At 44.7% G+C, this 14,185-nt stretch overlaps 1 protein-coding gene across 1 annotated transcript in view; it reads left to right on the forward strand.

The window, feature by feature from the left end:
• The first annotated feature begins 1,731 nt into the window (after positions 1-1,731).
• The window catches only part of si:dkey-172j4.3 (diacylglycerol kinase eta), a 42,931-nt gene continuing 30,477 nt past the window's right edge, over positions 1,732-14,185 (forward strand). Inside the window, exons 1-3 of the mRNA XM_034568662.1 lie at positions 1,732-1,886; positions 2,677-2,962; positions 4,145-4,249. Of these exons, the coding sequence (XP_034424553.1) occupies positions 2,870-2,962; positions 4,145-4,249 (198 nt within the window). The 5' untranslated portion in view covers positions 1,732-1,886; positions 2,677-2,869. The remainder of the gene's footprint in view (positions 1,887-2,676; positions 2,963-4,144; positions 4,250-14,185) is intronic.

The raw sequence follows: 14,185 nt of genomic DNA on the forward strand, positions 1-14,185 counted from the left end.
GGACAGAGGATGTGTTGCTGCCTGCAGGAGGAATGTTGTGTCTCCAGGTCTGATCCAGGAACAGAGACTTTTACCCTAATTGCAGTTTATGTCTCCAGTTTGGATTCTGCTCGGATGACGTGCGAGTTTTTCCTTCAGCGATTCTTTCGCTTGTAGGATTTCACAGAAAGCCAGTGAGTTCGAATCATGGGATGCTCGTCCTGAACCCTGAGCTGCTGGGTTTAAATATATTCTGAGATCTGCACGTTCTGTTCTGAAGGTTCAGGATGACGGATCGAGGATTTTTATTTCACTTTCTTTAACATTGCAAGACGGATCGTTATTCGACATTTTCAGACAAATTCAGAATTATGAATCAGATATCATGAGTTTGTGCAGCTTGGTTGAATTTATTGACTGTTGGTCCTTGGTGGAGGTTTGAGCTCTTCTGAAACCTTCTCCCACTGAGCTCCTGACAACATCAAGGCTCTGCACAGTAGATGTGTGTGGTGTTGCAAGTATTGATCTGCAAAGTTAAAAATCAATTAATATCACATTAAGGCGTTTCCTTTCATTGAAGCCGGCAGACTGACTGTCTGCACAGCGGGTTTAAAAGCTCTGCATCTGACCGGAAGAGTGAGTTTGTTGTTATTATATATTATTATCCGTCTGCTCTGTAGAGACTGACGAGCACGGGAAGAAGGAATTCATATTTTGAAGACTCGTTGGGATTCACAGTTAACGCGAAGATAAGGAGCTAATCATCATTTTCATCAAGGTCCATGAAATATTTTCTGCGGAATCAACGAAAATGTCCGAAAACTCTTTAATCTCACAATAATAAAAGTGAAATAAATCCAAGATCCCTGATCCAGATCCACATCTAAACTTAACGAGTTCTTCCTTGACCCATTCCACATCCGTCCACCAGGGTCGAGGTGATCCATCCCATAGTTATTGACTGTTCCTGATAACAAACAAACAAACAAACAAACAAACAAACAGACAGAAGCAATCCATTAGGACGTTTTTTTTTTTTTACATCAAGATCCATTCATCATAACCCCAAACAATTCTTGAAAATACAAAATACTAGTTAACTCCTTTTAAGTTGCGTAAAGATGCAGGCTAACTAACAAACTAACTTTCTGACCCGTAACGTCCTTTTAAAGTTTGGTGGTAATCTGTGGAGAATAGTTTTTAGTGGCGGTAATAACATTGTAATCGCGGTTATTATCGGTAGCAGCCGATATGTTGATGATATCGTCCATGATGCCTTCACTGCCTTTTGTTTTTTCTCAACATCTGTGGGGGAGGAGGGGGGGTGGCGTGCGTGCGTGTTAATTGCTGCCGCCTCGTGTGCGTTATTGTTATTGTTCGGCCAGTGTCTGCCTCGTGCTCGCGCATGCGTGACGTGCGCGCGCCGTTTGCTCTCCGTTTAACCTCAGAGCAGCGTCTCTCTCTCTCTCTCTCTCTCTGTCTCTCTCTCTCACGCACGCTCTCTCTCTCTCTCTCTCTCACGCACGCTCTCTCTCTCTCTCTCTCTCTCTCTCTCTCTGTCTCTCTCTCTCACGCACGCTCTCTCTCTCTCTCTCTCTCTCTCTCTCCATCCTCCCCTCCTCTTCCTACCTGATTCAGATCCGCTCCGACGCGATGCGCACGACCGCGTCTCCCTCTGCGAGCCGAGCACCAGCGCCACCAGCCCCGGTCAGACCCGCACGCTCCTCCCGCTGCTCCTCCTGCTGCTCCTGCCCCCGCTGCTCCTCCCGCCGCTGACCGACCGGCGAGCAGCACGCGACCGCGCCGGCCGAGGAGCGACCCAGGCCGGGCAACAGGAGCGGGAGACACCGCCGCTGGGGGAGCGAGGAGGAGGAAGGAAAGACGGAGGAGGAAACTGACGAGTGGAGGTAAATAATATCCATATTTACCGACGCATGCACACGCACACACGCACGCACGCACACGGTGTGTCTGTGCAGAGGAGGTGGCCGTGCACGTCTGTGATGGACGTTGCCCTTTCGCGAACACGCACGCGTTTAAATTGAATATTGGCATTTGTGTTTCTTATTCTGTCTGTGCGTGATGTGCGTGGAGCGGCGGGGAGCAGCGGCGATGTGCACGGACTGAATCCTGGAGCTGCATCCAATTCCGATGATTCATTCTTATTATGAAAATATTATTAAATTTCCCTGAAAGCTGCACAAACATATCGGAACAGGCTGGAAACGTGCACACACACGCACAGAGGTGGTGTGTGTGTGCAAGTTTGGGGCGTTCGTGGAGTAGGATGCAGACAGGTTTCTGTAACGTGTTGCAATCAAGGAAACACACACACACACACACACACACACACATAGCCCTACATATATATAGAGAGAGATATTTATCACGTGCACTTTTTTGGGTGCGTTCCAGCCTCATCTTCATCTTCATCGTTATACTCGTGGTTGTCCTTGTCATCATCGTCTCAAAGTGTTGTGTGTTCATGTTGTGTTGCTGTCTCACGAGACACTTTGTGATCTGACTTTTTAAAAGTGCTCTAGAAATAAATTTAAGAAACGCTGACCGAGAAACGGGAGCTCCAGAGAAATGACAAATATTTGTAAGAGTTGAGAGATGTTTATATATTTTTTAAAAACCCAAACTCCATTGAGCTTTTCTCTCCCGATCAATAATTCATCCCTCCATCTTTTCCAGAGTTGGCCCTGGATCGGGAAGAGAGGACGAGACTCTCTCTCCTCCTCTGCTTGGTGAAGCGCTCACCACACTTTTACCCCCTCCCTCCATCCCTCCTCCTCCTCCTCCTCCTCTTCTTCTTCAGCAAGTGCCAAACTTTTCCTCCATCTCCACACCTTCCCTTTCTCCCTCTGCCCTTCGCCGTTGACTCATCATGGCGTCCAAGCTGAACCCCAACGTCCTGTACGTGGCGGAGCCGAGGGAGTCGCTGGGGTCGCCCCAAGCCGACGCTGAGAGGACTCTTATCGTGAGTAGGCTCTTAAATCCTTCTCTGAACGACAGAGTGAAATGTGAAGCTGCAGCTGCGTCCGAATGCTCTGTCATGGGCCATCGCAGATTTTACTCTCTCTCTCTGCCGAGGCGTGGTATAGTTTTAACGACACGCCGTCTGAATGTATCTGTGGAGAAAAGAGGAAGTGTGGTGGCAGTTTGCAGAGTTAATGCCCGTTCACACGCATGCAGGAGAAAGTTGCAGGTTAAAGTTCACTAAACTCCGCAGGGAGAAGGGCGACCGCGGCCGCACTCGTGTGACCAGGCTCTCAAAGTCTTCTTTCTACCATCTTCTATGAAACTTGCATGTTAGTTGCACAACTTCTGCCCTGACAACGTAATTTGTAATTTGTCTGCAGCCTCGGAGGAATTTAAAAACTGTTTCTTTTAGATATTTTGAATTTGTGACCTTGGGTAAATATTGGTCCTCCGCATGTAAAGCCTCCACTTATTAGAGCACAATATAATATATAATTAAAGTCTTTTGTGAGAGTCAGTTTGAGCTTTGGGCCTCAGGAGTGTAACTGTTGAACTGGTTTTTCTATCCTACACCTTCCTGGTCCTGCAGCAAGTCTGAACACTTCTCGTCCTGTACACAGCACTTCTGGATTTTAAAGGTTAAGTTCCCTGAGGTTGCTGCAAAAACACATCATTTTATAAAGAACAGGTTTCGAAATAGTCACTACACGACAAGTTCTGTCAAAATAAAAATGAGGGAATCATCGTCGCTCACAGGAGGAGGACGTGAATCTCGAGAGACGTTACCTCCGTTACGAGGAGTTTGTCGTCAGCTCTGTCCGCTGGAGGTTAATTCTGTGTTTATACTCTGAGCATCAGACATCAGGGAAAGTGCTGTTGAAGAAAAGTTATCTTTCTTTCTTTCTGTTTCCTGTTCAACTTGATTTCAGCTGTTTATAAAAACTGTGTTTGCTCAATGCAAATACAGAGTGCCTGGAAATTTGAAGTCATTGTCCTGAGGCTGGTTTGAAAGTCAGGTTTATACGTGGTGGCTTTTTATACCTGTGCATTTTGATTTGGTTTCTGAGAGGTTTAGATAAGTTTCAGTTAATTTGCCCCTCAGGTGTTTTATGTTATTAATGTTTGACCAATATCCGACAAAAGCATCTGTATTTCTTCCTTTTTTACTTGTTGTCTTCAGTCTGGAGAAGCTGGGGAGGAGTCGTCGGACAGCGACGGGGAACAAGAAGAAACGTCCCACAAGCTGATCCGCAAAGTGTCCACCTCGGGACAAATAAGGACCAAGGTAGGGAAGAAGAGTGTGTGTGTGTGTGTCTGGAGGTGGGATTATGACCTCGCTGCTGTTTTATCCATTCATCCCAGTGTTCCCAGTGGGCGAAGAGCTTTGGGAATATTGTGTTTAACACTGGAAAAGTCAGGAAACTGGGAACTCTTGTCGAAGATCGTTTGTTTTCCAGCTATTTGAGAAAGTTGCACCTTATTTTTAAAGTTTATTTGTTTGGCTGAATACACATTAAAATAAGATTAATCTGAGATTAAAACTAATGTTATCAAACCAGGGAGGGATAACATTTTCAGTTTAATGGGTTTAACTCGGGGAGATTTTCATCAGGGAACATCTGAGCTGCTCATTTGTTTAAGAGCTAATTTAAAATGGAAAAAATCTCACCGAAGAATTGATGCGTGTGGATCCAGAGCCGTTTGAAGGACGCCTGCTTTATTAACACACACACACACACACACACACACACACGCACACGACCTTGAACTCCTCAGCTGTTGCCTTCATGCATCAGCCCACTGGAGCATCTTTCACTTCGTCTGTCTTTTCTTAAATCAAACTCTCGTCTCGAGGCGGCTGACTTCCTGCTCAGGCCTCGTCCACTTCCTGTCTGCGTTCTTCTCATCGAGTCATATTCAGATCTCAGATGTAATAGCGCAGTAACAGCTTCCGCTCCGGTCGGGCCTGTGATGGCTGCGTATTGGCCCCTGGACGGTGTTTTATTGGAAGATATTGATGCGGTGAGATTCGCCTCTTACGGGAAAATACTCACATTCACAACTGACTCATTGGTTATTGATGAGCTTGTGTTCACGATGGGAAAATGCTTCGCTTGAAATGGAAACAAACAGATGACACCACTTGCAAGCTCCATAATAATTATCCATTTCCTGTAATTCTTTCCATTAACTGTAAATCGCGTTGGGATCAATAGGAGACGCTTGATACCCGGCAACTCCCGTCGTCACGGGGGCGGCGGCGGCGGCGGTGGCGTGCCGTAATGCCACGCTTGTTCCAGGAGCAGATGATAGTCTTAGATATCAGACTGGTATTGATCGGATAATCTCATCGGGCGCCGCCATAATGTGGCACGTCGAGATGTGATGCGTGAGCCCGTGTGAGGGCAGGAAGGAGAGACAGCAGGGGGTTGCCATGGTTTCAGTTTCGGAGAATTATGGGTTAAAGCCTTGAATGTAAAGTAGATTTTTTTTTCTTTGTCATTTATGTCAAGTTATCCAGAAGAAAATTATATTTTTGAAATGATTTAACTTTTTTAAATTTAAATTTCATTGCAACTAAATTGTTTATAAATGTTAAAAAATGTATGTAATACAGGAGTAATAGTTTTCAAGTATGTAGTTATGACATTAGTTGTGTGTGTATATATATATATATATATATATATATATTAAAAAAATACTTTTATCTCATTATTTTTTCCATAATTTTGTTATAGAAGTTTTTACATTTAATATACTATGACATTTTCAACATTTAGATTTAAATTAATCGTTTTATAACTGAAATGATTAATTGATTTGTTACTCATATACTTTCTGAAATTGATTATTTGTGTTTCTTTGACAGCCAGCAGTCATGTCACATTGTTGTGTGGGAAGTTGTGATTTGTGTTTCTTTGACAGCCAGCAGTCATGTCCCATTGTTGTGTGGGAAGTTGTGAAGGACGTATTTCAACATGTCTGGTGTTTTATAGACTAAAAGATTAAGTTCAGTTGATATTGTTAATAATTGCAGCAGACAGACTTTTTTGGATCCAGGCTCCAGGGATCAGCTCCTTCACCTCTTTGTCCGGGAAGGTTGTGAGAAACCAGCGGGTTCTTGGATCGACTCCCACGATTCCCTTTCATTTGTGTCACTTTTCTTCCTCCTTTGGCTCATATGTCCAGAAACTGGTTCATGCTCACGGTGATCTCCTTCCTTCAGCTACTGTCACTCCTCACTCCTCCTCCTCCTCCTCGCCCCGGCTTCTTTTCCTGTTCAGGTGTAAAGGGACATTCTGTCTATTCACCTTCTCCCTAGTGCTACAACACAAACATGTGGTCATTGGTGGAAGGAATCTTCCGTTGTGTCGCTTCCGCTCGCCAGCTGTCAGTCAAACTCACGCCGCTGTGATTAGTTCAGTCGTGTGTGTCTGTGTGTGTTGATTAGATTGTGTGTGTATCTACTACGTGTGATTTAGATTACGTTCGTCAGGATTATGCTTCACTGACAACGATGGCTTGAGAGGATTAGTGTGTTTCCCTTTGTGTACATGTGGGCGAGTATGTTTGTGTGTTTGGGTGTGTCTGTGTGTGTACTTGCATTGTGATACTTGCAAAAGTGAGGACATGTCTTATTCAGAATAAGGTCAATAGTAGTAATATTGGTGTCAGTGTAAATGTTGTCGAAGTACAAATGTGTGTGTTTGTTGTGTATTGCTCTGCAGCGTAACGGCCTCCCTGCCGCTGCCTCGCCTCATTCTGTCCCCTGCCAGTTAGCGCACTTGTTAGCGCGGCAGTGTGTTGGCGCACTTGTTAAGGAGGTGCTAATTCTCATCAACTCTGACACGACATCCTCGACACCGTTAGATTAATTCAGCTCCTCGCCGCCGAGTCGCTAAACGGCCGTGCGGATGCGGCGCCGCTCCTCGAAGCCCGGCCTCGTCATGTCCATTTCACTGGGGGAAGATGTGGGCGGCGTAATTAAATATCTCTTGGGTTGAGAGATGAACTTCTTTGATAACGGGGCCTCGGCGGAGCAGGTTTCATCTCGCCCAGAGACCGGAGAGTCAAACCTTCTGTTCATTTCACATGTTTTCAAGCTCCACTCACACTCGTTTGATGTTTGATAGTCGGCAACGTCGAAAAACGTGAGTGTGACTCTGGAGATTTGCTAATTGTCTGACTCTGTAGAACTCGGGCTGTCGACTCTACCGATTAGATTGGATTAAAAACCCCAGGAAGGTTGAATTGTGTGTGTTTCTCTCTGAGAATCTTTCTGCTTTTGACCTCAGACTTGCACCAGCTTGTCTGTGCAGAGGTTATAAGAACTCAACTCAACCACCTCTGCTCTCGTGGTTTATTCTCAAGATGGAAAAACATGTTCTCTAGCTGCAGAGACATGTAGCTTGAATGTCCGGTTCAAGTATTTGTCTCGTATCATCTCGTTTCACTTCTGTCTCAACTGTACAATGAATAACTGTCTCTAACTTTGATTTTCAGACGCTTAAAGACAGTGGTCGTGTTACTTTGCAAAGGTCAAATTAGTGTTAGTTTCTAATTTGACTGATATTTATGCATAATTTATCTTTTATAAAAACTGTGTTAGTGCCATATTAGTATTTACTGTAGTGCTAAGACCTGATATTAACAGTCTGGGATCATTATCTTTTGTTTATAGTAGTTTAAGCTCCAAACGCACATCTGCGTGGTCTTATGCCTGTATCCATAAACCCAGAGAACATGTTGCAGCCTGTCGATATCATAGAGTTCATCCAGATATATGAGGTTTTATTATGGTGGAGTGCAGCATAATTCACAGTCCAGCAGAGATGATCAATACAGTGATGCATCCGATCGATGGGGCAATAATCCTGTTTTACCCATTTACCTCCACTCACCATCAAACAACTACTTCTGAGGGACTAAAAGCCCTGAGTGGTAAAATATAAATACAAAGCAAATAATCTGAATGATCCACATTGTGATTATAGAAAGTACGACGTCCTTCTCGTGGCTCCAAACTGTTAAGAGATGCAGAGTGACGATAAAGTCGTGTAAAATGACCACTAAGAGAAACAAAGGGACGATTGAGACAATTTAATGCAACACAATGACTGGGGGGGGGGGGGTCTTATTCAGGACCCTCCGCCTGCACGCCACAGAAACCGTCCTGCCTGATTGAAATGTTGCGTTGTCGCTGAGTCAGTGTTGTTTGTGAAGCAGCAGCTTGTTGAAGCAGTTTAGGGAAGTGGACGCCCTTTTTTTGCTGTGTCACTCCTCGTAGCAGAAGTCTGCAAGTGGTGCGTCCCGCTGATCGTCTTCCTCCGCCTGACCCGTGATTCCCGTCCTTCTCATTGTCTCTTTACCTGCGGGGATTATTTACACTCTTTCTTTTTTCCATCGTCCTCCTCTCGTCGTCGTCCTCCTCATCCTGTTCGCTCTCATTTGTCCTGGAAAATAAAGGAGACGCAGGAAGAAGAATGAGGCCAAAGAGCAAACAAGCTTCTTTGAATTGTGTGTGTGTGTGTCTGTCTGTGTGTGTGATGCGTACACACTCTAATGACCGTGTGAAAGTACACACAAACAAACACACAGAAAAGGGCAGCACCTTCATTGTGGTGCACAATACGTCTCCTTTCCTCCTTCTCTCCATCTTATTCGTCCTCCTCCTCCCATTTCTTGGATTTTCTCTCTTTATTCACTTCTCAGCATGTGTTCCTCTCTCCGGGTTGTAAATCTTCCATTTTGTGTGTTTTCCAACAGTCTCCGGAGAGTTTTTCCTCCCAAACTTGGCTCTTAAAAAAAACGATTAATTCAAGATTTAATTGAAAGCAACACATGCAACCTCTTCTGTCTCGAATCCAGCTTGTTTCTCTGTATCGATCCTAATATTTCTCTGCTTTTTCACATTAGTTTTTTCGCCTTGATGTCATTTTTAGATGTGCGAAATCGATAATTCTTACGTTTTCTCTTCCTCCCAAGCGAACACATTCCCCGTCTAATTTCTAAAATAGCAACACCACCTCAGATTATATAACCAGTCGTATCTCTGGCTGTTTGAGTGGTGACCAACGAGTAACGCTTTGATTTTTCCCGTGGATTTTCCTACACGGTGCTTTAGAATCACACTGGCTATATTTGTACTTTTTTATTTTATCTGCATCTCACTGCTGGTACAGAGATCTGTGTGGGTGTTCACCGCAGTGGTGATGAGGACGAGTTATAGTGTGTGTGTGTGGGACGGTAAACAGAAATGGCTTGAGGAGAGTGTGTGTGGGATGGTCAGCGCTGTGTGTGTGCGCTGTGATTTATGCCCTTGGCTTGATGCGATACAGCTGCTATAGTGTGTGGGTCAATACTGAGAGAGAGAGAGAGATGGAAAGAGATGAGGAGCGAGGGATGGAGGAGAAATAAGTGAGTGGAGGAGAGAGAGAGAGAGAGACGGAGGGGGAATGAGAAAGTAGCTCTAATTCACTTACTCACCGTCAGTCGTGTTGGAGCAAAATTCAAACCGAGGGGTTGAAGTCCGGCTGCTCTCGTCTGTTTCACGTGATAGAAATGTTCAGTTTAATTCTTTGTTCTGATCTTTATTAGCTTCCACAACAGGGTGACTAGTCTCTGACTGTTGAGATGAAATCATTTTAGAATTAAACAATAACACTTCTGAACATTAATGGTTGACATTGCAGTGGATTTGTCGGGTGAGACAAAGGGAGGAGCTTTGAGAAGTAGCTGCTGAGGTCGGGTTTCGTTCACCGTCACAGACGTTGTCTCCGACTTTAAGATATGAATCGAAAACGTTGCTTCCTGTGTTTTTAAAATGTTCTTTGACCTGTTTCTTTTCAAGTTTTGTGTATAAAACACATCTATATATATCAGTTTCACTACATAAATATCGCAGTCTGCAACCAAATTTAATGAATTGAAACCAAATGTGGACAGAAGTGTCATTACCAGAACTCGTTTCTATTTTTGGAGAGACAGTTTACAGTATTTTAAAAAAGAGGAAGCCTTTTCTAAGTGACACGTTCACTTCCTCTCTGTCGTTCTCAGCGTTTTTATCTCTCGTGTCCAGTCTTACTTGGATTCTTCTCGTTTCATTGCTTCCCCCCCCGGTTGTGTTTTATTTCTCCTGCCTTGATCTCTTCGTCCTCTCCGACCTCCATCGTCCTTCATCCCGTCTCTCATATCTACGTCTCTGTTTTTAGTTTCCTGTGACATTAACCTCTTCTCTGTCTCACTTTGTCTCTGTAACTTCTCCCTCACGGCCACGATCAGTCTTACTTACGTCCTTAATTTGAAACTAATCGATATCCTGCAGCAGACCAGGGTGGAACCTGAGAAGAGCCTCTTCTTTCGTACTTTCTTTCTCAGATTTAATACCATTATTTACATTATTTGTGATTAATTTAATCAGTAGAAGATGCATAAAATGAAATGAACGGTCGTGAAAAAATGCCTGAATAATTGTGAATGTGCAACTCCTGGAATAAAGTGAGGAAGTGGATCTTGATTTCACAACGTTCTGTCAGTTGTCAGGAGAATCCGCCCGCCCGGTGCTCCAGGGCGACTAAGAGCTAATTACAAATGCTGCTTTAAATCCAGAAGAATCATATCATTGATCCCGCATCAGTCAATAAAGGCTTTAATTACATGTCAACAAGAGTCCTGGAGCAAAAAGAAGAACTGAAGTCTTTTTCCACCTTTTATTCTCATTGTTGTTGTTTCCATTTTGATTATTTGTCCAAAGAAACTTCAATAATACTTACTCAAATACTCACAGGATCCTTCTTGCTAATTAAACTGGCTGCTTATAATTCAAGAATAAAAAAACCAAGTGGAACATAGTGGATGTTATCTCACTGCAGTAATATAATATATCAGTTTCCGTATCAGTTTTTAAAATCCTGCGTTGGTTCAGTTACATTTTTTTAGTCATTTCTGTCAAAGAGCAAATTAGTTTTGCTCTCTTTTGACACCCACCAAGGAGGTTATGTTTTCACCCCCGTCCATTCGTCAGCAAGATAACGCAAAGGGCTACATGGACAAGTTTCCATGGAACAAGAAAGAACTTAAATTTGTTTTCCGCTTTAATAAACATGGTGAAAATGGATGTGGACTAAAAATAATGGGACGTATTTCGGGGACAGATGTTCACGAGTGTGTTTAACGTGGATCCAAAGGGGCTGCTGGGTTGTGGCGGTGACAGGAGCAGTTACTCTCCGAGATCCTCCAGGCCTCTGTTGTTCTGACCAGGTTGTTTGACCTGTGTCCTGTATATCCTCTGTATCTATTCAGGTTATCTACAGCAAATAAAAGGTTGGGCAAACAATGGCCTGCAACAGGAGATCATCCGAAGGCAAACGACTATGAGGAGTCGGGTGTTTGCACAGCAGCTGAAAACACGTGTCGAGTGTCGAGCGTTTGATTTTGTTCCGGGACGACGAGCTCCCTTGTTTCTCTTCGTCTTTCAAAGTACTTTTTTTTAAACTTTAAAAGAATCAACACCACAGAGATTTCTATCAGCAGCAGGAGGAGGAAGTGACTGGAGGTGAATTTAGCGTCTCTTTCTATTCTTGTCTTTCTCTAATTCTTTCACTCGTCCAGTTTCACCATGCCTGTCTTTTCGTCATCCCTGCATGAGGAGGTTGTGTGTGTGTGTGTGTCTGTGTGTGTGTGACAATGTTGAGTTATCTTTGTGCAACATAGTGACACTCACTGTGGAAATGTGCTAATGACGAGGATACAACAATATCTTGTGTGTGTGTGTGTGTGTTTGTTTGTGTGTAGACTAATGAACCAATGTGTCCTCTCAGTGAGGAACAGCTGTTTGCTGCTTGTGTGTGTGTGTGTGTGTGTTATCACTAATGAGCAAACATGTTTCAGTCTTGACAGGTGTGCGTTTGTTTGTGTGTCAGGCTGCTAACGTGCTAATGTGTGTTATCAATCTGTGTGTGTGTGTGTGTGTGTCTCTCCGTCTGCTGGCTAATGGAAGCTGACAACACAAAGGCTGATTTCTGACGCGTTTGTCTCGAGCTGAAATGTCTTCGTCTGTTTCCGTCACTCAGGTTTTACTTTGTCAAAAATAAACAGCGACGTCAATAACTTTTTTAACGTTTGAACGATTCTGGGGAAACGACAGAATAAATCATTAACTGATCAAAGTTTGACGCTGATCCAGGAATGTTTTATCACTTTCCCAGGGAGTAGTTCATGGATCTTGATGGGGGGGGGGGGATCCGGCACGTTTAGGGAACTCGTTTTCTTTCTTTTATGACTGAATAAGAATAAATAAAAGACAGGAGAAGACTCTGTGAGGTTTGAAGGCTGCAGGTCTTGTGACATCAATGAGACGCGGCGGCCGCAGTGTTTCCTGTGATGCTCGGCTGCTGGCGCCCGGTACGGTGGATCCTGTCGGGGGGGGGGGTGTCGGCCTTCAAAACACCACAACAGGCCGAGAGAGAACCGTTCACACTCGAACTTCCCTCTCTGCTTCGCTCCGTTTGCTGTTGTTTTTGTGCTTTTTTTTTTTTTTTTTTTTTCAGCCCCTCTGTTTTGTTTGTAACGCCTCCGTGCGGCTCGTTGTTATTTTAACCCCGTGAAGCTCTTCAGCTCGTTCCCTCTGCTGCCAAAAATAGACTCACGCTGGGGTTTTTCAGCCCCTCTCTCTGGAAAGCTCTTTAACAGGAAGCAAGAGACTGTCGCCACACACACACACACACACACACACACACACACACACGTTGCTTTTGCAATACTTTTTCTGAGAACGCAGATACATTTTATGATTCAGTTTAGTCTTTGTGACTGCAGCTTGCACAATCAGCAGTGTGAGTTGTGTGTTTATGTATGTGTGTGTGTGTGTTTGCTTGCTTGCGCTGTCACACCCTGTGACTTGACGTACCACATGAAGAGTGACAGCCTGAGTCAGCAAAAGCACATCTGTTAATGCCACTCAATGTAAGAACTCTGCACCCTGTGTGTGTGTGTGTGTGTGTGTGTGTGTGTGTGTGTGTGTGTGTGTGTGTGTGTGTGTGTGTGTGTGTGTGTGTGTGTGTGTGTGTGTGTGTGTCTTTCAGAGAACGAGCAACACCTCTTTTACTGGTATATGCAGGTTTTTTCAAACGGAGGTAAACCCTCTATACTCACCAGTTGTTGTTGTTTTTAGTTCCCAGACCTTTAGCACAAGCCACTTGTTGCCCCGTCACAGTATGTCATCACATTGTGTAGATGTGTGTCCGGGGTCAGAGGAACAGTCGGGGTCGGCTGGTGGGAACAGAAAGCCGCGTGTTTGCGGATGTGATGTGTTCACTGGTTTTCGATGGGTCACATGTTGCTGCTGCCTCAGAAAATCATTGATCGGAGGTCAGAGAAGGTTTGTGACTGGAAACAGTGAAATAACACACTTTGGTTTTATGCCGCAACAAGTGTCTACTCTAGTCTGGATGAGGGATGATAGATGGATGATAGATGGATGGTAGATACAGGATTGATGGATGGATGAGAGAGGACAGATGATAGATAGGCTGACCTCTAATGACCTTTACTGCAGCCAGCCACCAGGGGGCAATCGAGACCCTTTAGCTTCTTTTTTGCTGAGCCGTCATGTCGTCCATCTTTATTTACCGTCTACTTAACGAACAGTCACTTTCTGTCCGTTGGGCTTCCTCGCTTCCTGCCGGCGTCCGTCCTCAACACCTTCGTTTCACAGATGGCGTCCGTCTCGCGTTGATCCAGCTCCACTCTGTGACTCTTTTATCTCACAGATGTCTCCCTGTGTCCAGCTTCTAAACGCCCGAGTGTCCTTTTAACCTCCGCCAGCAGCGCCTCCTCCGTTTTTATCTATCTTTTTTTTTCTAGCGAGCACTTAGCGTAGTTGGCCCGGGAGGCGTTTCCAGGCCCGGAACACGGCTTCTCTCCCCTCTGACTCAGGCCAAGGACGCGACTGGCACAGAAAAAGATGCGGAGAAGACAATTTATAATCATATTAGGAAGAAGCTCTCATCCAGCCCGAAGACGTACGAGCGCCAATTCCTCTCCATTTCCATCTCGCTCCCCTGACTCGGCCTTTTGTCTCTGGCTGCCGCTGCGTCTGCCACTCTCTCTCTCCTTCGTCATCAAGCCGAGCGCCGAGCCAGACCGTGAATCATACTTTTTTTTTATTGGCAACTTATCAGAAAGACAACAACCCCCCCCCCCCACTCCCCAGCTCCTTTTT

This window comes from Hippoglossus hippoglossus, chromosome 18, assembly GCF_009819705.1.
Source record: "Hippoglossus hippoglossus isolate fHipHip1 chromosome 18, fHipHip1.pri, whole genome shotgun sequence".
In the NCBI taxonomy this organism is placed as follows: Eukaryota; Metazoa; Chordata; class Actinopteri; order Pleuronectiformes; family Pleuronectidae; genus Hippoglossus; species Hippoglossus hippoglossus.